This window comes from Sus scrofa, chromosome 1 (assembly GCF_054392235.1).
Source record: "Sus scrofa isolate SSC_HxYL_T2T_F1_AM1 chromosome 1, Sscrofa_HxYL_maternal_Yorkshire_Landrace_v2.0, whole genome shotgun sequence".
NCBI lineage: Eukaryota > Metazoa > Chordata > Mammalia > Artiodactyla > Suidae > Sus > Sus scrofa.
In genome coordinates, this window is record NC_139383.1 from 27,950,846 (window position 1) to 27,973,977 (window position 23,132).

Below are 23,132 nucleotides of genomic sequence, written 5' to 3' on the forward strand. Positions count from 1 at the left end.
GATAGATAGAATAGGGCTCAGAGGACCTAAAAGGGTGATTAGAGAATGAATATGGAATTCATGGAGCATGTTATGGAGACTCAGCTGACAGAATTGGTGGAAGACTGTGAGGCTGGTTGATGGAATCAGTATTGAATGTTAGACCCAGGTATTTAGGTATGATCAGATAAATTCAGTACCCTTACTATTTAAAAACGGAGGAATGGCATGACTTTGTGCAGAAGATTCTTTGTGTTGATGACTTTCAAATCTGTCTCTCTAGCCCCAGTTTTCCTCCACTAGTCCTGTGGCTTCGATTTTTACCTGTCGTGTAGTCTGTATGCTGATGATCCCAAATCCGTCTTTCTAATCACAGGCTTTCTCCTGGGTTCTAGAACTGTGTATCCCTCTGCTTACTGGATAGTTCCATGAGGATGCTAATAGGATGCTACCTGTATCTGTTGCTCATAATAAACTGTGCCCTTATAATGTGATCTTAGGAAAAATGAAAAGTCCAATTACTAAGGCTTTGTAAAGAGAGAAAATTCCTCCTTTGTGTTGAAATCTCTGCCAAAAGAACAAATGTTAAGTCATTTGGGGGGAGGTTCCTGTGGGAATACTTTATACTAATATGGGAAGCCCATGCTAAAGAACAAAGTATTATTTGAGTTATGGTAGCACATTTCATTTGTATTATCTTTTCAAGAACTGACTACTAGAAGATATATTCCACTGTAAGTAAGGCATTATTTTTTTCCTTTTTAAAATTGAAATATAGTTGATTTACAATATTGTGTTAGTTTCAGGTATACAGCAAAGTGATTCACTTATATAATATTTCAGATTATTTTTCACTATAGGTTATTACAAGATACTTGAATACAGTTCCCTGTGCTATACAGTAAATTCTTGTTGCTTATCTCATTTGTGTATGGTAGTGTGTATCTCTTAGTCCCATACTCCTAATTTATCCCTCTTCCCTTTCTTTTCCCTTTGGTAACCATAAGTTTGTTTTCTATGTCTATGAGTCTGTTTCTCTTTTTGCGTATAGATTCATTTGTATTACTTTTTTAGAGTCCATGTATAAGTGATATGATACTTGTCTTTGTCTTACTTCACTTAGTATGCTATTTTCTAGGTCCATTCATGTAGCCGCAAATGACAATATTTTATTCTTTTTTATGGCTGAGTAGTATGCCATTGTGTGTGTGTCTTCTTCAATCAGTCATCTATTGATGGGCACTTGAGTTGTTTTCATGTCTTGGCTGTTGTATACAGTGCTGCAATGAACATCAGGGTGTGTGTTTCTTTTCTTAGAATGTTCATCTTTTTGGGACGTATGCTCAGCAGTGGGGATTGCTGGATCGTATGGTAGCTCTATTTTCAGTTTTTAAAAGAGGCTCCAGGAGTTCCTGTTGTGGTGCAGTGGTTAACGAATCCGACCAGGAACCATGAGGTTGCGGGTTTGGTCCCTGGCCTTGCTCAGTGGGTTAAGGATCTGGTGTTGCTGTGAGCTGTGGTGTAGGTTGCAGACGTGGCTCGGATCCCACGTTGCTGTGGCTCTGGCGTGGGCTGGAAGCTACAGCTCCAATTGGACTCCTAGCCTGGGAATATCCATATGCCGCGGAGGGCCCTAGAAAAGGCAAAAAGACAAAAAAAAAAAAAAAAAAAAAAGAGGCTCCATACTGTTCTCCCTAGTGGCTGTTCCAATTAACATTCCCACCAACAGTGTAGGAGGATTCCTTTTTCCCCATGTCCTCTCCAGCCTTTATTATTTGTAGACTTTTTGATGACTGCCAATCTGACGCAGATTGTAGTTTTGATTTGCATGTCTCTAATAATTAGTGATGTTGAGCATCTTCTCATGTGCCTTTTGACCCTCTATCTTTGGAGAAGTATCTGTTTAGGTCTTCTGCCCATTTTTTGATTGGGTTGGTGGGTTGTTATTTTTTTCTATATTGAGTTGTATGAGATATTTGTATATTTTGGATATTAACCACTTGTTAGTTGCATTATTTGCAAATATTTTCTCTCCTTTTATAGGTTTTCTTCATTTTGTTGATGATTTCCTTTCCTGTGCAAAAGCTTTTAAGTTTGCTTAGGTCCTATTTGTTTATTTTTGCTTCTTTCTTTCTTTCTTTCTTTCTTTCTCTCTCTCTCTCTTTCTCTCTCTCTCTTTCTCTCTTTCTTTCCTTTCAAGAGCCTCAGGTGCAGCATATGGAAGTTCCCAGGCTAAGGGTTGAATCAGAGCTACAGCTTCCCACCTAATAGCGACACAAGACCTGAGCTGTGTCTGTGACCTACATCATAGCTCGTGGCAATGCCGGATCCTTAACCCACTGAGTGAGGCCAGGGCTCAAACCTGCATCCTCATAGATCCTAGTTGGATTCATCACCACTGAACCATGACAGGAACTCCTATTTTCATTTTTTTGCCTTAGGAGGCTGATCTAAGAAAATGTTACTACTACAATTTATGTCCAAGAATGTTTTGCCTATGTTCTCTTCTGGGAGTTTTATGATGTCATGTCTTATATTTAGGTCTTTAAAGCATTTTGAGTTTATTTTTGTACATGGTGTGAGAGTGTTCTCATCTCATTAATTTACATGTAGATGTGTAGCTTTCCCAACACCACTTGCTAAAGAAGAGACTGTCTTTTCTCCTTGGTGTTTTCTTATCTCCTGTATTGTAGAATAATTGATGGTAGGTGTGTGGTTTATTTCTGGACTCTGTTCTGTTGATCTGAATGTGTTTTTGTGCCAATACCATGGTAAATAAATCATTCTTAAATTGTTTAGGGGCTGATTCAAATGAATTTATTTCCCTCTCTATCTCTCTTTTAAAGGAAATTACATGAGAATACTCTGTATGATATCATTGCTTGAGAAATTAGCATTGTTAATTTTTGACTGGGCCAAAAGATGGGATTTTGGGTTTGTTTGTTTTTTTTTTTTTGGCTGTGTGCATGGCATGTAGAAGTTCCCAGGCCACAGATTGAAACCATGCCACAAAAGTGATCAGAGCCACAACAGTGACAACATCAGATCCTTAACTGTTAGGCCACCAGGGAACTCCCCAAAGATGGTATTTTTTTAGCTGGGAAGAGGGAAGACAATTTTTCAGAATAAAGTTCCACAAGGTATTTGGCCATTATCAGAAATAAAACAAAATGAATTTGTGGTGCTTTCTCAAAAGATCCTTCTTCCTGGAATGTGTATATGTTAACTCCCTACCCATCCCAACCCCATGCTTTTTTAAAGACAGTTATATAAGAGTTCCCTGGTGGCCCAGTGGTTAAGCATCTGACATTGTCACTCCTGTGGCTCAAGCCCCTGCAGGACATGGATTTGAGTCCTGTCCCGGGAACATCCACATGCCACAGGTGCAGCCAAAAAAGACAAATATGAATAAAGTTTAGTTCTTTGAAGAAAATACTTTAAAAGTATGCCATTCTACATTTTAGTTTTAAAAATAATGATTATTGCATCTTTGAAATTTGTTTTTTTCATAATAGAGTGCTACTTTTTAAATGATGCTCTATGTTTAAATAGGTTTTGCAGATCTGGGAAAATAAAGACTATGGATCAGCTCGGAGTATTGTTCGTATTATTGGGAAAATTCTTCCTTTAGAACCTTGTCCCAGGCCTAATTTTGAGGTAAGTTGTCAACATGCATGTCAACATGCACGTATAAAATTATCCTAGGTCCTCCTAGGGGCATGGGGGTGAACAAAAGTAGAAATGTTTCCTACAGGCCAAAAACCTTTAGTTAACAGGTCATCTCATGTGTAGGTTTTGTCTTTGTTTCTTTAAATAATTACATTCAAATATTGGCAGATGCGAAGCAACCCCTGAGTAGCTTGTTTTATTTTTCTGGTTTGTGTTCTATGATGGATGACACTCACTGGAGGAGAGATTATTGCCACATGTGTAGACTTTATTTATTTATTTATCTTTTTAGTGCCGCACCTGCGACATATGGAGGTTCCCAGGCTTGGGGTCAAATCGGAGCTGTAGCTGCCAGCCTATACCACAGCCACACAAGTGTAGGATCTGAGCCATGTCTGTGACCTATGCCACAGCTCACAGCAACACAGAATCCTTAACCCACTGAGCGAGGCCAGGGATCAAACCTGCATCCTCATGGTTACTAGTCATGTCCATTACTGCTGAGCCACGATGGGAATTCCTTATTTGTAGACTTTAGAATAATAGTTCCCTTAGGTTTTGTTTGTTTGGTTGTTCATGTGACATGTGTGACTTTTCCCTTCTTCCCGCAGAGCTCTGACTTTGTTTTTCCTTTTTCCCTTTAGCTGATTCCATTCTTGAACTCTGTGGACTCCGCTAACTATGGATCTATAGTTCCATCTCTTGCTGATGTTTTGTGTGTGGCAGATGATGAAGAAGCCAGTTATCTCAGATTTCGGTAATTTTTCTACTTATCTTGGAAAGTGGAGTGTGGGCCCTGATGTGAATTCTTGCACACGTTGAAGCGTGTTCAGACTAATTGAGCCATTTTATCTTGTCTATCTCTGAACTATGCTGTGTCCTCCTAAGTTCTTCTTAATAAGGACAACTCATGTTCTTGTTCTCTCATTTTTAGCCAGGTTTTCTTAATGCACATTTAAACCTAACCCCAGGCCTAGGAAAGAATGACACTAAGAGGATATCAAAAGCACCATGTTCATTTTTAGGAGAATGCTCTTACCTCTACTAGATGCTAGGTTTATTTTATTTTATTTTTTTATTACTCAATGAGTTTTGGTAAATTTGTAGTTGTACAATGATCATCACAACCCAGTTTTAGAGCATTTCCCTCCCAAACCCCCTGTGCATCCCCCCACCCCCCAATCTGTCTTATTTGGAAACCATAAGTTTTTCAGTCTGAGTCAGTATCTGTTCTGCAAAGAAGTTCATTGTGTCCTTTTTTTTAGATTCCACATGTAAGTGATAGCATTTGGTGTTGGTGTCTCATTGTCTGACTGACTTCACTTAGCCTGATAATTTCTAGGTCCTTCCATGTTGCTGCAAAGGCTGTTATTTCTTCCTTTTTAATGGCTGAGTAGTATTGCATTGTGTGTATGTACCACATCTTTTTGATCTACTCCTCTGTTGATGGACATTTAGGTTGTTTCCATTATAATTGGCTTTTGTATACAGTGCTGCAATGAACACTGGAGTACATGTATCTTTTCGAGTGATAGCTTTATATTTAGCCAAAACTTTAATATAGTGTTTACTGTGTGTCAGATATTGATGGTTAAATGTACTTCAAAATTTGGATGTGTTACTACTGCTTTGGAATGCTAACTTAGGTGTAAGTGTAGTCAGTTACAGGCTGTCATTACAATAAGGGTCAATTATTCAAAATTTCTAACCAAATTTATTTTATATTAAACTGGTTTATAAATTGTCCAAAAATTAGAATATGTTAAATTTAACCCCTAACGGAATTTGGAATCCTCTAGCTCCATATATTCAGAATATGTAGACTTTCTAAAAAAATCAATTTTATTTCCAAGTAAATCAATCTGTACTTTGTTTAAATAGGTAGAATAGTTATAGGATAATTATTTTTGGTTGACAGTCTGAAAGCAAAATTTGTTCCTTCAATCACTGACCACCTTTTGGGCACCTGTTAAAGGCAGCATTCTATTCTGGGCATTGAGAATATGAAGTTACATGAGATATTTTGTCCTCAGTGAGTCTAGATATGATTACAGCACAAGGAGAGTTATTCTGATTTCATTTCAGTGTCTTTATTCTTCTTTGACTGAAGGAATTTATTTCTCTTGGAAAATTTTCCTCGCTTTTTCTCTCTCTCTTTACGTTTCTTCCTTCTACCCACAGAAATAGTATATGGAAAAATGAAGAAAAGGAGAAACTTGCATTTATCCATCCTTTGCAGCTAGTTGAAGATCCATTGTCACCTGCTCTAAGGCACAACAAACCAAGAAAAAATGATTGGCATGAAAATGAAGCTGCAATTAAAAAAATAGCTGCCCTTGAAGATGAGCTTGCTTTTCTTCGCTCTCAGATTGCTGCAATTGTGAGCACGCAAGAACTGAGAAACAGTACAAATTCTGGTTAGTAATGTTGGATTTTTGTTTCCATGATGTTCATCTAGTATTTAAGTCAGTACAATTCTGAATAAAGATGTTTGATGCTAATGTATCTTATGAATGACACTAAATACAAAAGGATGTTGGGTATGTATTACCTCCGATGTTTATTTGGAATTAATTAAGACATATTTGTAGTGTTGGGGGTGGCTTTGGTTTAAAGAAGAGTTAGCTATACTGCTTAAAATTATAGTTGTGTATTTAAAAGCCTGTTTTCTAAATATAGTTATAGGTTGGCAGCTATGGGGTATTGGTTCTAGGACCCCTGTGGTCACCAAAATCCAAGGATGCTCAAGTCCCTTATATAAAATGGCATATTTACATATCACCTGCACACATCCTCCATTCTCCTGTATAATTTAGATCATCTCTAGATTACTTATAATACCTAATACAAATGTAAATAGTTGTAAATACAATAGAAATGCTATATGTAAATGGTTGTCAGTGCACCGCAAATAAAGTTTTGCTTGTTGGAACTTTTCTGGACTTTTAAAAAAAAAAAGTATTTTTGATTTGCTCTGGGTGGAATATGTAGGTACAGAATCTGTGGGTACAGAGGGCTGACTATAGGCTTCTCTAACTCTATATAAAAGTGTTGGAAATTTAAGCAGAGGAATGCATTAATTTGAGAGAAGTGTGATAGGTTTGAGACTTAAAATGTTTGTAATTTGAAATTATTGCTGCTATAGTTCTGCCAAATCCAGGCAAATAATATTTTCCAATCATTCATTTAAAAATTTTTATAGATATGAATTGCTTTACATAATACACACAATATCTTCATGTATATAAAAACATCCATATAAACTCATATAATTTATATAGAACACATAATTTTTATATAGTATTATGTATTCATAGTTTGTGTGAAATATATAGTTTGTATTAATATATAATAATAAATGAGATATGATGCATACACTTTTAAAAGCAATCATGTTACATATAATTTTAGGAACAAATGTGTTGTGAAAAAGTTAAGTATTCAGTACTCATCTTAGGCTTTTGCAGAGAAAATATATATGCTTGGGTGTTTCTACAATGTCATCATGGGATGAATATATCAGTTTGTGTGTTTCTAGCCACAAGTTGTTGATCATGTTTTAGTTTTTGTAAATAGGACGAAATTCAGGTTGTGTGTGTAAAGCACTTTTTATTTTCTCTTTAAAATGCATTCTTCCCCTTCCCCTTTTTAAGGGCCTACCCAGAGGATCCTAGTTGAATTAAAAATAGTTTACTACTTGCTTGACTCTTAGAGAAATGACTAAGCAGATGGGATAGCTTCTCCTTCCTGGCCACTGCATTGGTATTTTACTGGTATTTTAGTATCATTACAGAAGTTTTTCCTGTTTTGGTTGTAATTAGTGTTATGTGTTAGATGTCGGAGACAGTTTTGCATGGTTTTTCAGCTGACTAAATATTTTTTTAGGCTCCTTGGACCTGAATGACAGGCCTAGTGGTTTGGGACAAATGGCACCATCAGAGAATACTCCACTGAGTGATGAACCAGATTCGTTTTCAAGTTCAGTGCTTCCCGCACCCCCTCCTCCGCCACTGCCTCCTCAGTTGTCTTCTCTGCCACCTCCATGTTCTCCTCTCCTACAACCAGCGGCTGATAATATTTGTGCATCAGATAATTCAGCAACTGAGGTGAAGAAACAGTACGCAGATGATAGGAAGACCACCTGCAGTCATCGTTCAAAAAACCAGGAAAATAAAGATGTTCCAAACATGTTGGATGTACTGAAGGATATGAATAAGGTTAAACTTCGTGCTATCGAAAGGTATGTTATCATAATTTGAGAAATGAATGAAAATTTTATTGGTGTTTAAAAAAATTATTGTATTTATTAAACATATATAATGCCCTTTGATTCCTCTTCACTCCAAATACCCCTCCCAGAGAGAGAATCTTTTTGTTTTTTTTTCGCTGCAGCTTGCAGCAACGCTGTATCCTTAACCCACTGAGCGAGGCCAGGGATGGAACCCATGTCCTCATGGATACTAATCAGGTTTCTTACCACTGAGCCACAGTGGAAACTCCTTAACGATAGTTTTATTTCATGTTTTCTTTTGCTCTGGAATTATCTCCATTTTTCTTGAGTTCCTTTTACCTCTTGTTGATTTTGTTCTCTGTCGTTTTGGAGCCTTATCTAAATATCTGGTGATTCTTGGCTATACACTCATACTTAAAAGTGCGACAAGGAAAAGCTGATTGAAGGTTCTTGGTGTGAAGTGGGGCTGCCAACTCATGAGCTTCACAATTTAGTGACTGAGTAGAAGATCTGGCCATTTTGTAGCCAGACCCCATATTTCAGTAGCTGTGTGTCTTCTTTTTGGTACTAGAGAATTTTCCCTCCTTGGTCAGGAGAGTTGGGGATTACACAGGTGGTGCAAGCTGGGTGGTTTGTGAGTTGAGTGAGTGGGGAAAGAGCAAGGGAGGAACGTGTTGTTCAGCATGTAGACTTTTCCTCAATCCCCCTGTTTTCAGGAAAGCAGCTCACCCCCTACTCTCTTTGCCACCATCAGCTTTCCAGCTTTTCATCATTGTCTCGTAATTCTTATCTACACTTTCTTCTTGCAATCTCTTTGTGGATATACTTCTTTTTCCATGTCTTTACTGCAATTTTAGTGGGATTTCAGAGAGATCTGACTGCTGTGTTTATTGAACATCCCTCAGTGAGGTTTTGGTGGGAAAATAAATATATTTTTTATAGAATAGTGTTAGAACAGATGAATCATTTCATTATGAATGAGGTTATGATGGATCCTTCTATGAGGCAGCAGTACAGAGAAAAATCTTACGGCTGTGTGTACACGTTTGGTCCCAATTAGATCTCTTATTGGTATTACTGGTTCCAGTCAGTATAAAATGGCGACTCTGTGATTGTTACCTTTGTAACATTGGGGAAACAACTGAAAGGCCCATAGACTCTACCCTCCATTCCCCCATTCTCTCGTTTTTCTAACAACTAACCTAGCTGGACACATTACTGCTGAATATGATGGGACGTCCCACATCTTTACATTTACAGATTTACGACCCATGGTCTCCACCTTCCGTTTTGTTATTGTGAATGAAGCATCCTCATTCGTGTCCGTGTCCATCCCCCCGACCCCGGTCACTGGTTCCCTTTCTCCTATCTCAAGAATTTCACTTAAAATTTTTTTTAAGTGAAGTTTCTTTTAAGTGAAATTTAAGGTTTTTTTCCACTTAAAAATCTTTTCTATCTTCTGCATCATCAAATTTTCCTTCCCCCCCCAACTCGGCTGTACCTGTGGCATGTGGAAGTTCCCAGGCCAGAGACTGAACCTGAGCCACAGCAGTGACAATGCCAGATCCTTAGTCACTTAGCCACCAGGGAGCTCCCAGATTTTCCTTCTTTATTTTATTCTTTTCTTCACACCTGGACAGTTCCCATCTTTAAGAAATGTATACCCTCAGTTATTACAGTTTATCTGTTCCCTTTTTGGTATAAATTCTTGATGTTGTATGGAGTTTGTTTCCATTCCTCACTCACTGCCTTCTAGTCACTGTAACATGGTGTCTGTCCCCGTCACTCCGTTGAAAACTGCTCTTGTCGGAATTCCCGTCATGGCACATCGGAAATGAGTCTGACTAGGAACTGTGAGGTTGCGGGTTCCATCCCTGGCCTTGCTTAGTGGGTTAAGGATCCAGCGTTGCCGTGAGCTGTGGTGTAGGTCACAGATGCGGCTTGGCTCTGGCATTGCTGTGGCTGTGGTGTAGGCTGGCAGCTGTAGCTCCGATTTGATCCCTAGCCTGGAAACCTCCATATACCATGGGTGCTGCCCTAAAAAGCAAAAAAAAAAAAAAAAAAAAAAAAAGAAATTAGGAAAAAAAAAAAAAGAAAAAGGGAAAACTGCTCTTGTGAAGGTCGCCAGTGAGTCCATGCAGCTAAATCCAACAGTCAGTTTTCATTGTTCTTCTTACTTGACCTTTTCGGCAGCATCTGATACAGTCTGGGGGTCCTCTCGGAACATTTTCTTCATTTGGCCTCAAGGGAATCATGCTTAGTTTCTTGCCGCCATACACAACTTTTTCTTTCTTTTTAGGACCGTGCCTGTGGCATATAGAAGTTCCCAGGCTAGGGGTCGAATCAGACCTACAGCTGCTGGCCTACCCCACAGCCACAGCAGTTCGGGGGCCGAGCCACATCTGTGACCTACATCACAGCTCATGGCAACGCTGGCTGCTTAACCCACTGAAGGAGGCCAGGGATCAAACCCAAATCCTTTATGGATACTAGTGTGGGGTTCATTACTGCAGAGCCACAATGGGAACTCCCTAGTTTTCCCCTTACCTCATTGTTCACTCCTTAATTCTTTGCTTATTCTTTCTTTTGGGCTTGGTCTCTAAATGTTGGCTTGTTCAAGGCTCAGCCCTCAGCCCCCTTCTTTCCATCCAGATTGTCTCCTTCGATGACTTCCCGTAGTCCTCTGGCTTTACATACCAGCTACATGCTCATGAAACCCACATTTTCTTTCCTGGCCCTGACCTCTCCCTCTTCAGTTGCGTGTCTCACAGGTACCTCACGTGTCACAGGTCCAAAACCAAACTCTTCCTTGCTGCCTGTTCCGTTCTCTACCTTGAAAACTTGCTCTTTCCCCAAGTCTTTTGCTTCTAGCAAATGGCAACAGTATCCCCCAGGTGCTCCATCCAAGTGTCTGGGAATTATCCTCATTTCTTCTTTTCCTTCCTTTCTCATCCTTCCCATCAGCATATAGCTCAAATTTATGTACCCTCAGTGGCCCCCGCTGCCACCCTTCAGTCAGAGCCACCATCTTACATCTTAGGTAGCCTGGACTCTTCTGACAGCCTCCTAAACATGCTCTCACTTTGCATTCGTGCCTCCTTATCTGTTCTCCATATAGTAACCAGAGTAAGCTTTAAAAACTGAAGTCAGAGCATGCCTTTCCCTGCTTAAAACCCTTTGGTAGTTTTCCAATGTGCTAGCAATGGGATCTTGACACCTTGCTGTGGCCTGGAAGCCTCTCCAGGATTCAGCCCTTGCTTCTTCTCTTTGACCTCATGTCCTACTTCCCATCTTACTTAACTGTACTGTCCCCACCCCCCCTTTTCTCACAGATGCCAGCCACCTTCCTGACCTGATGCATCCACTGGATATTTATACTAAAACTGATGGCTTATCATTTCCTTAAAGAGAACGTCACCTCCTTTAAGAGGCTTTTCCTCGTTATCTCATCTGAAGTGCTTTCATCCTAGCCACCATCACAGTCCCTATTTTATTTCATTCTCAGCACTAATTTGTGTCCAAAATGTTCTTGCTTGCTTGTTCATTGATGAACTGCTGCCACCAGAATGTTTCACTGGAGCAGGGTACTGCTCTGCCCCCAAAGCATAGCATGGAGCCTGGTAAAATAGTCGGCATAGAGTGAAGATTGATTGAATGAATAAGCAATTAGCCTAATGTTTTTCTTTTCATGAACTCTACAGTCTGTTTAAAAGTTCTTAATTTTTTGGAGTTCCCACTGTGGTACAGTGGGTTAAGGATGCAGTGTTGCTGGAGCTATGTGGCAGCTCTGGCTTGGATTTGATCCCTGGATGGGGACACTCCCATATGCTGCAGGGGTGGATGAAAAAGGGGAAAAAAAGTTTTTAACTTTAATTTTTTTCTACCCACAGAAAATTGGAAAATTAAAAATAAAGATGAAATTTGATATCCCTGGTTTTAACAGGTTGTGGTAGAGCCTCATGTGGGCTCTCGGCTTTCTGATTCCTAATTGCTTGTGCCCTGTAGATTTGTTTTTCCAGACAAAACATTTCAAACTCTTGAAGACTGATTAGATTGTAACATATTATGCTTATATTTCTGCTATAATATGTCCTTATTTCTGCTTTGTTTGCTAATAGAGAATGTAAATGACACAAAGTTTCAATTTATTCCATTTTTTTAAAAGGTCACCTGGCGGCAGACCCATTCATAAAAGGAAAAGACACAACTCACCTTGGGATCCAGTGTCTTTAATATCCCATGCGCTTAAGCAGAAATTTGCATCCCAAGAAGAAGATTCCTTTGAGAAAGAAAATAATTCTTGGGAGTCTTCTCCATTTTCTAGTCCAGAAACATCAAGGGTGCGGTTATAATGTAAGGTTACATTTTCAGTTTTTCTTATGCATATTGTTCATGATGTATCTTTGCTTTCAAGTTCTCTTGAAGTAATTATGCAGAACGGGCTATAAAATTGCTTGATGATACTGTGCGCTGCTAATGTTTATGTTGACTTTTACATACACTCTCATTTTAGCTTTTATCATACTATGAAATTTTTTGAGTTAAAACACTTGCTTTGAAAAATACTTGTGGGAAGTTCCCATTGTGGCACAACATAAAAGAATCCAACTCGTACCACGATGTGGGTTTGATTCCTGGCCTCGCTCAGTGGGTCGGGGATCCCATGTGAGCTGTGGTGTAGGTCACAGACACGGCTTGGATCTGGCATTGCTGTGGCTGTGGTGTAGGCCGGCATCTGTAGCTCTGATTTGCCCCTAGCCTGGGAACTTCCATATGCTGAGCGCGTGGCCCTAAAAATAAAGACAAACAAACAAAAAGCCAACAACAAAAAAAGAAAAATACTTGTGTATAAGTTCATAAGGGCTTATCTTGGATGGGTGCTAATGACATTGCTGTCTGCAGTATGAACTGAGTGTCTGAAACTTTGAGAGGGCCAGAGAAGAATGGTGTCATAGATTTAACCTAACCACATTTAAATGTGAATACTCCCAGTATTTTTCCTGGTTAAATATTAAGACTGTGGCTTATTTAGATAAATAGGATGTTAACCGTGCTTTTCACAAAGGGAATGAGATCATAATTATCTTCAATGACTATGCTCATTGGATATGTTAAAAAAAAACCTCACAGTATTTCTGGTTTTTTTTTTTTTTTTTTGTCTTTATGCCTTTTGAGGGTCACTCCTGTGGCATATGGAGATTCCCAGGCTAGGGGTCCAATTGGAGCCATAGCCACCGGCCTACGCCAGAGCCACAGCAACATGGGATCCGAGCCGCATCTGCAACCAAACCACAGCTCACGGCAATGCTGGATCCTTAACCCACTGAGCAAGGCCAGGGACCAAACCCTCAACCTCAAGGTTCCTAGTCGGATTTGTTAACCACTGCGCCACGATGGGAACGCTAGTATTTCAATTCTTGACCCTAAAGATTGTTCCTTACTTGAAGTCTCTTTTTTGGAGTTTAGATGTAACCCTAATTTGGGGTGGGGGTAGTTTCCTATCTCATAATTTAGTTGAAGTAATAAATCAGAATAAGCCTTGGGAATGAGAGGAGAGTGAAAGAGGGCAGATGGCATTGGAGTGGCAGACATTAGCCAGACATCAAAGGAGAGGATGGGAAAATTAAAAAGCAGAGAGCAGGAGTTCCCACCATGGCTCAGTGGCTAAAGAACCCGACTAGGATCCATGAGGATGTGGGCTCAATCCTTGGCCTTGCTCAGTGGGTTAAGGATCCGGCATTGCCGTGAGCTGTGGTGTAGGTCGAAGACGTGGCTCAGGTCCCGCATTGCTCTGGCTATGGTGTAGGCCAGCAGCTGTAGCTCTGGTTTGACCCCTAGCCTGGGAACTTCCACATGCTGAGGGTACAGCCCTCAAAAGAAAAAAAAAAGAAAGAAAAAAGCAGAGAGCAGCTCAAAGATCACGACAGAGCAGGGGAAGCTTGTTCTGAGTTACCTTGTGTCGCTACAAAAGCTGATGCTTATCTTGTTTACTCAGAAGATTATATTCTTAACTCTAAGAGGGCAAAAAAGTATCTGGTTTACCTTAGAACTTACACATAAAAATACAAATGTGTTTAAATGTTCAACATTTATATAGAAATGTATAGCTTGCAAAAGTACTTTTTATACTCATTTCATTTGACCTTTACAGAAATAATATTTTCTTTTCCTAAATTGGAGCTACAGCTGCCAGTCTATGCCACAGCCACAGCAATGTGGGATCCAAGCCGCATCTGTGACTTACACCATAGCTCAGAGCAATGCCAGATCCTTAACCCACTGAGTGAGGCCAGGGATCGAACCCACATCCTCATGGATACTAGTCAGGTTCGTTTTCACTGTGCCACAACTGGAGTTCCCAGAAATACATTCTCTAGCAAAGTACACCTGATTTGCAATATTGTATTAGTGTCAGGTGTTTACCATAGTGATTCAGTGTTTTTGCAGATTATACTGCAAGTTATTACAATTGAGTGGCTATAATTCCCTGTGCTATGCATTATATCCTTGTTGCTTATCTGTTTTATTTATAGTAGTTTGTATCTGTTAATCCCATACCCCTAATTTGTCCTCCTCTGCTTCACTCTCTCCTCTGGTAACCACAAGTTTGTTTTCTATATCTGTGAGTCTATTTCTGTTTTGTATATACATTCATTCATCTGTTTGTTTTTCTTTTTGAGTCCATATATGAGACATCATAATGTATTTGTCTTTCTCAGTCTGGCTTATTTTACTAAGCATAATGTGCTCTAGGTCCATCCACGTTGCTGCAATTGCAGTATTTCATTCTTTTTTATGGCTGAGTAATAGTCCTCTGTGTGTGTGTGTTTATTTATACCACAATTTGTTAATCCAGTTGTCTGCCAATGGGCCCTTGGTTTGCCAATTCCTTCTTTACATGTGAGGAAAATGAGCCTGATAGTGGCTAAGTAATCTGCCTGTAATCCATCATCTAAGTAGCAGAGCAGTGACTAGAACTTGGTTTATTTAAATTTTCGGATGTTGAAAACCTTCAGTTATCTGAGAAACTCGCTCAGGTTGAAGACACTGCTTCCCAGTGATAGTGGAGAAGGAGGTATTACTGGGTTGTCTTATACTGTTCACTGCTCTTTTAGCCTTTTCTCTCCAGCCGACCACAGCATCTTAGTGAAAGAACCATCTCATTTTGTGTATTTTATGGCACCTCACATTGGGCTGGGCACATGGAAACTCAAGTTGTCATCGTCGGAGAGCTCAGTCTGTGCGGCGGTGACTGTCCTCACCTTTGGGTCCTCAACCTGAGCCCATGCCTGATACGACCCTCCCTCCCCCTCCAAAAAAACTTACTATCGAATGAGTGAAGCCTCAAAGGGTCATTTGGTGCTTGTGTTGTTACTTTTTTTTACACCAGACTAATTTCTGTGTTACATATTTGCTTTATTTCCGTTTGGATATCCCGTTTCACAGTCAGAAGGGTGCTGAACTAAAGGAAGAACTGACAAACACAGCAGGTGTGGACCAAGGTGTAAGCAGCAGGGGCCGTGTCTTCTTTTAGGTGCAACTGCAGAAATATGCCAGCACACCTCCCCCCACATGTGAAAAGTCTCTTCTCCTGTCAATGAAGTTTAATGTAGTCTATACACTGGAGTATATTAGTGTAAAGGTCTGAAGGATCTTGACTGTTAAGAATTTCTGTCTCTAGTTTTAGAAGATCCAGCAGTTAACTGGCCACTGAAAATAGTTGGGTATATGGATGTGTTTCTTCCCCCATGTATGTTAATATTATTAAAAGCTGAATGTACACTTTGAATGATTCTCTTCAGAGCCAAACAGTAAATGATTTAATGTTTCTCAGAGAATAGTAAGATCTCATTACAAGGCAACAGAAACCATTTAATGAATTAAGAAAATAATGTAAAATAAGTCTGTATTGTACTACTCAACAGAAGATAATATGTTTAGGTTTTAAAAAACAATGTCTTAAAGTAAGTACTAATCCTCAGTAAGAGGATAGTGATCTGATTTACTTGGCCTCTAGCAACTTGGAGATTTTCAAAGAATATAAAATTATAATTCTTTCATTACAGTAGTCATCTTTTGATTCATGGGTTGAACCTCCTAAAAAATCTTCCTGAGATGATAAAGAATTATTCTTAAAGGCTGATTTTGACCCTTAAATGCTAGAGTATTGATGTATTTAAAGAATCTTCCTATTGCGTTTTGTCTACACTTGCTATGTTAATAGGTACAGCTGTCATTTTATTTCCTCTGTTCCTCATTACATTTATACTCTGTTCCTTTGTAAATAAATATGCCCTTTTGAAGTGGTTTGTGTTTTATAGCAATTCCCATTCATGTTCTCTCCTTACTACATTTAGAAAGTCTCAACTTGAAACACACCTAAGTTTGGAATTAGGTATCTGTCTCTCTGCCCACGTTTTCTCATGTGACATCACTGAGCTGTGGAACTAACATCAGCAAGAGCCATCTCCAGATTCCTTGTTACATGAGAAAGATAAACAAACAAACAAAAAAAGTGCTTTGTGGGTTTTCTGTTACTTGCAGCCAAAGGCATTCATGATGATACAGCAAGGAGAGCAGTGCGGCTTTCACACCTGCCTATTATTCCTTCTGTGTAGTTTTCTGATATTTCTTATCCTGGTGTCAATAATTTATTGGTTCTTGCTGTTTGTTCCTACCCCTTCTAAACATTGCCCCCATCTGCCTTTTCTCCTCTCTTGTCCTTATCATTAGAGTTCTCTATCCTCCAAGGTAGTGTTGCATTTTCAGTTTGATAGTTTCCTCATTTAGAAATGCTTAACAAAGCACCCCACCCCAACAACCAGCAGAAACCTTTGGAAGATGCTGTTTTCTATCAAATGAAGTCTATTTCTCAAGAAACCTCAAATTTTGTTTTTGTTTTTGTTTTTTTTTTGGGTTGGGGACGGCTCTTCTGTTCTATTTCAGAGTGAATTTCCTGCTTGCCCAAAGAGCATGTCAGCACCATAGTGCATCAGGCATCAGTGGACCTTGGGCTCCCCTGTAGTTAGTCTGACTTATAATGTCAGAGACACTAGACTACGCTCTGAAATTCCCCTTTAGGAGGCCTTCTGAATGGCCTTGTGCTTGGGCTCCTGGTGATTTCGTGAGGGTTTCACCATGAACCTATACACAAATTATCTAATACCTAAGTGTTATTTATAACATTTTATTATATTTTAAACTTGCCTAAACCTACTGTGAATGCAGGAACCTTTTCTTCCTGAAAGTTATATAAATACCAGCTTCTTAAAACATGAATCCTCCCACTTGCCTCAGAACAGTCCCTCCTTGGAGTTCCCATTATGGCTCAGTGGTTAACAAACCTGACTAGTATCCATGAGGATGAGGGTTTCATCTTGCTCAGTGGATTAAGGATCCAGCATTGCTGTGAGCTGTGGTGTAGGTCGGAGATGCGGCTTGGATCCTGCGTTGCTGTGGCTGTGGCTTAGGCTGGCAGCTACACTTCCGATCTGACCCCTAGCCTGGGAACGTTTGTATGCGACAGGTGTAGCTCTAAAAAGCAGGGAGGAAAAAAAAGTCCCTTTTCTCTACTCCTTCTTATGACTTAGGCTAAGTTGCCTTAACTCGTTCTTGATTGGCTTTTAGTTAATCCCCATAAATGAATGAATTACGGCATTTGACAAAGCCTTCTAATACTGTTTTTTTTTTTTTTTTTTACTGGGGAAAAATAATTGGTTTTGTAGCATAGATGCAGGAAGTTAATGCTGTTCAAAATCTTGGCTGGCTGAGACTTATGGATGATGGCAAGGAGGGGAGGTGGGACTTCCTAGGAGGATGCAGCCATCACTGGGGAGGCCCCCACATTGAAAATAGTGCCTGGGGACTGTTATGGGGAGGGGCTATCAAAAGACCTTGCTTTTACAGTGAGGACGCATTTGTTCCTTAATTAAGAAATGTTGGGAAATTGGGTTGGGAGAGAAGAAGCCATTTACACGGAGGATGATTTAGATGGTAGCAAAAGGGTAAGAGGACTTTGAATGAATTTTGCTGGATTTCAAGTACAGACTCTCCTTAGGCTGGAGAGGTTAAGTATGCAATTGGATTTGTTATATGTGGAAAAACAAGAAAACTAAAATTAAGTCAGTGGGAATGAAGGGTGAGATATTTCTATCAATAAAGGGCTATTGTGGGTTGTGTTCTCGGGGAGGCGGACTGAGATAGAGAATAATGTGAGGAAGCCCATCTGGGTGTGTTCTCAGGGTCACCCGCCTGCAAGGGAAGGAGGCAGGATTGGCTGAGGGAGAAGTTGCGCTGTAACCCAGGCTCCTCAGGGGCCCCAGCACACTGCCTAGGGAGCTCCGAAGCTGGGCTAGCCCTTCAGAGTAGTCTCCCATTGCTCTGAGGGTGCTGGGTTTTCACATGTACAAGTGTTGAGGAGTGGGACAGGTCCTTGAGCAAGGCAGTCCTCAGCCAAGGGCATTTCCTGAAGGTTTGCCAGTGTTATACCACTCATTAGAAGGCTAGTCATCCACAGAAGACCTGGGTTCCAAAAATGTGGCAGGGCTCAGCCTTCCTTCCACTGTGGTCAGCTTGAGTAGTATTAACTGTCCAGAATTCCCAGTAGCCATTACCCTGTCATCCTTCCACCAGCTAGTTCTTATTGTTGTTCTTCTTTTTTGTCATTGTTGGCTGCCCAGTGGCATATGGAGTTTCCAGGCCAGGGATCAGGTCCCAGCCACAGTTGTGACCTAAGCCACAGCCGTGGCAACGCCAGATCCTTAACCCATAGTGCCGGTCCGGGGATTGAACCTGCATTCTAGCGTTCCTAGGATATTGAGGATCCTGTTGCACCACAGCAGCAGCTCCAGCTAGTTATTCTTATTTTCTTGGATACGTTTGCATTTTAAAAATTAAGGGTGCGGGAGGTGAGCCTGCCTTTCTGTCTCCAAATATCTATCCCCCTTCAGTTCCCTCCCGGGTGTCTGTGTGGCTAACCTGTGGTTGGTCATTCACAGCTTTGTCCTTTTCTCTTCATGAAACTATTAATGTTGCCAAGGACTTGGGAACATTAAGCAGTTATCTCCCTGTGTGGCTTTGGGAACCCATGGAAGACACGCTGGAAATGTGCCAGGAGAACTGAGTTATTACTTCTTTGGGCCCCAAGCTTCTCAAGTGTAAAATGATGAGGCCAGGTGGGGCATGCGATGGGCTCCAGTGTATGATATTAGCATTCTATGACTGACTTGCTCAGATGAAAAGAGACCTAACCGTAGATCGACTTGATTGCCATTGCAGTTTCTGCACTCCTTGCCAAATATGCTTACCAAGGAGATGTGGTCTTGGGCTGGACACTGTAGGGAAGTGGTCTGTGGGTTCCTAGAACTTGTGTTACACTGTACTTGGGAGTGGGATGTCATTTACCAATTAGGTCATAGCAAATAGCTCTCCTTTTGACTGGACAGAAGACCAGCTCCTGTTCTTAGTGTTTTCCATTTACTCCTCATAACCAGACAGGGTACTCTTGCTATTCTCATTTCACAGATGCAGACCTAGATGTGGGAGCTGAAGGAACTCCCCTAGATTTCCAAAGCCCGTAGATAGCTGAGCTGGGATTTGAACACAGGCAGAGAGGTTTCCAAACACATATTTTCAACCTCTGGGAAACACTTCCCATCTTGTAAATTTGTTTACTTATTTGTTTAGACTTTGTCTTTTTCCTGAAAGTGTTTAAGACCATTTACAAGGATGTCTATAATGCTTGGCAAAATTAACAGGAAACTTCAAGAGGGAAAAAACTTCTGGCTGCAGTTTTCTCTATTTGCCACAAGAGGGAAGTATAGCATTAGAGAGCATCTAGGCTGGTGAAACTACTAACCAGTTACCACATCTTTGGATGTCACATTTTTAGAAGTTATAGACAAAATGGGGTTGGATTTAGCATAACTTGCAAAAATTTTACTTTAAAGCATAATCATGAATTACAAATGACCAATGGCGATGGCCTTTATAGATCTGAGATTACTCATCAAACTAGATCAACTTTTTAAAAAAAAAATTTAGTTGATTTACGAAGACTCAGGTGTACAGAAAAGTGATTCAGTTACACATAACTGGATCAGATTCTTTTCCACTATAGGTTATTACAAAATATTGAATATAGTTCCCTCTGCTATACAGTAGATCCTTGTCGTTTACCTACCTTACATATAGGAGAATGTAACTGTAATCTCAAACTCCCAAATTATCCCTCCCCAGTCTTTTCCCCCCTTTGGTAACCACTTTCTATGTCTGTGAGTCTCTTTCTGTTTTATAAAAAAGTTTATTTGTATTATGTTTTTAGACTGCACATATAAGTGATATCATGTGATATTTGTCTTTGCCTAACTTATTTCACTTAGTATAATAATCTCTAGGTCCATCCATGTTGCTGCAAATGGCATTATTTTATTCTTTTTCAATGGCTAAGTGATATTCGTGTGTGTGTGTGTGACCTTATCTTTATCTGTTGATCTGTCAACAGACATTTTGTTTGCTTCCATGTCTTGGCTATTGTAAGTTGAGCTGCTGTGAACATTGGAGTGTGTGTATCTTTACAATTCAACTCTTTTACCAACAAAAAAATTCTGTATAATTCAAGGATAAGGCAAGAGAGAGTATTGCTTAATTGTTAAAGATCACGGTAGAAATAGCAACAATAACAACAACAACAACCAAAAAAGACAAAAGACAAAAAAAAAAAAAAAAAAAAAAGGGAGTTCCCGTCGTGGCGCAGTGGTTAACGAATCCGACTAGGAACCATGAGGTTGCGGGTTCGGTCCCTGCCCTTGCTCAGTGGGTTAACGATCCAGCGTTGCCGTGAGCTGTGGTGTAGGTTGCAGACGCGGCTCGGATCCCGCGTTGCTGTGGCTCTGGCGTAGGCCGGTGGCTACAGCTCCGATTCGACCCCTAGCCTGGGAACCTCCACATGCCGCGGGAGCGGCCCAAGAAATAGCAACGATAACAACAACAACAACCAAAAAAGACAAAAGACAAAAAAAAAAAAAAAAAAAAGATCACGGTGAGATTCTTTTAAGTTCTTCAGTGTGAGTACAGCTATTTATTTTACCACTAGAGAAAAGCATGTCTTGTTATACTAGAATTATGTTAAATTATTAGAATAGAACAATAACAGATTATAGTTTTTGCTTTTCTTCCAGTAAAAACTGGTAGAATTTTTAATATGTATACCATAGCTTCTACTTGCAAATTTGTGTTTCCAAAGATATTGTAATTGTTTAAAAGATCACCCTCTCCTCCTCCCCCGCCCCTTTTGTGTTAGCCCATCATCTGCCTCCAGTTGTGATAAGCTGTGTCAAAAGCTAATCCAGAGAGGGGTAGCAGCGATTTCAGATCCACCTGCTGTGGCTTGGAATTATGGTATGGCGAGTCCCCTGAGTGGGATGGCACTCTGTCCCATATCATTTCAGCCTTTGGCTAGATTCCTGCCTGGTCCCCCACTAAGGACCCTTGAATTCCCCCCTTATGGTCAGATTCTGCCCTAAACAGCTGGTGGCCAGAGAACCTGTGCTATGCCTGCTCTTGCCAGCCCTTCTTCCTGGAAACCAGGTCATGTCTTCTGCCTTCCATGGTCCTGCTGCCTGTGGTCAATGATGATCATCAGTCATGGTGGCGAAATTGGTTGAACACTTAATTCGTGCTGATCTCTGCACTAGACCCTTTGTGAATGTTAATTTGTTAAGTCATACTCCCTTTTTACAGATGAGGAAACCGAGGAGTAGAGCGGTTTAGTACCTTAGGTCATGCTACTAGTAAGCTGCTAAGCTAGGTTTCAAACTCTGGGTTCCAGAATCTGAGTTCTTGCATGATAAACCAGCCCCTCCCAATGGATAACGCCACCACCTCATCTGATCTCCAAAGACAACGAGTAACTTTTGGACTCCAAAGCACTATGCTAGTGTATGTAACTCTATGGCATTTGCTGTTTTTGTCCCATGGGGATCCTTCCTTATCTTTTAAGACACAGCTTAAAGAGCATTTTTCTTAGAGTCTTTTCTGACTCTCCTTCTCCCCTAAGCCCTCCAGGACTATGACCACTTCCCAACAACTGGGTGTTTTCTTTGCTGCTGGATTTGTTGCAGTTCTATTTGCTTTCCAGTCTGTCTTGCTCCAACTCCACTGGGCACTTTCGAACAAGGTGAAGATAGAAACTGGGTTTAATTCATCTCATTTCCTCCTTTATCCAAAGTGCAGTCATATCAGCAATTAGTGAACAGTTTAATGTGTTAAGAATGATGCTTAGGATACAGGTTCTCTCATCTAATCCACAACCTTTCAAGAGCCAGAGAGAACAAACTTGTGGTTGCCAAGAGGCAAGAGGGAGGGAGTGGGATGTATAGGGAGATGCAAACTATTGCTTTAGAATGGATAAGCAGTGAGGTCCTACTGTACATCACAGGGGACCATATCCAATCTTGTGGAATAGAACATGATGGAAGAGAGTATGAAAAAAGAATATATATATATATGTATGTATGTGTGTGTGTATATATATATACACACATATATATATGTATGACTGGGTCACTGCTGTATGGCAGAAATTGGCACAACACTATAAATCAACTATAAAAAATTTAAAAAGGCTGGTTTTGTTTAAAAAAGAGAGAAAGATTTTTATCCCCATTTTATAGATGACAATGGAGCTCAGAGAATTGAGTGGAAGAGCTGGGACTGAACCCAGGTTTGCCGACCTCAGAGCATGTGCGTATAACTAGGAGACCCTGTGACAAATGTGATAGAAAATGACTTGATATAAACTCATTTACTTAAAGTTACATCTATTTCTTAGCAACAGATTTTATGCAAAAGCATAAAAAGTAATGCAAGTAAATTGCTCAAATGCAAGTAGCCTGATGATTTCAGAGCTAGCGTTTAAATCAGAGCTCCTGAGGCCGGGGATGTGGCCTTCAGTCTTTGTGGTCCATGTTTGGAGGGAAAGATCTCACTAAGTCCAGGACTCTTTGGCCAGTAGGTCAGGCTGGAACCACCGACTGCCTGAACCAACACAGGATGGTAAGGCCTTTGGCCCTCACAGGACCACCAGCGTTGGGCACGTGGTTAACACCCCGGACCACACGTGGACCCCAGTGAACACGTCTCTGGCCACCCAGATTTCTTCCCACTTTCTGCTGGCTCTGTGTCCCTGTATGCATCCCAGAAGAGCCTGCCCAAGAATTGCCTCAGAGTCTTTGGAAAACTACTTCAGCAAGAG

At 40.4% G+C, this 23,132-nt stretch overlaps 1 protein-coding gene across 17 annotated transcripts in view; it reads left to right on the forward strand.

Annotated features, from left to right (window-relative positions):
• The window catches only part of MTFR2 (mitochondrial fission regulator 2), a 240,536-nt gene that overhangs the window by 2,493 nt on the left and 214,911 nt on the right, over positions 1–23,132 (forward strand). For 5 of the 17 annotated variants that reach the window (XR_014811287.1, XR_014811261.1, XM_084969591.1 and 2 more), the window contains exons 3-7: positions 3,532–3,636; positions 4,293–4,405; positions 5,830–6,065; positions 7,534–7,888; positions 12,045–12,232. Coding sequence is in view for 5 of the 17 variants with exons in the window: in XM_084969591.1 (XP_084825717.1) it covers positions 3,532–3,636; positions 4,293–4,405; positions 5,830–6,065; positions 7,534–7,888; positions 12,045–12,231 (996 nt within the window). In the remaining 12 variants the exon portion in view is untranslated. 17 annotated transcript variants of the gene reach the window in all.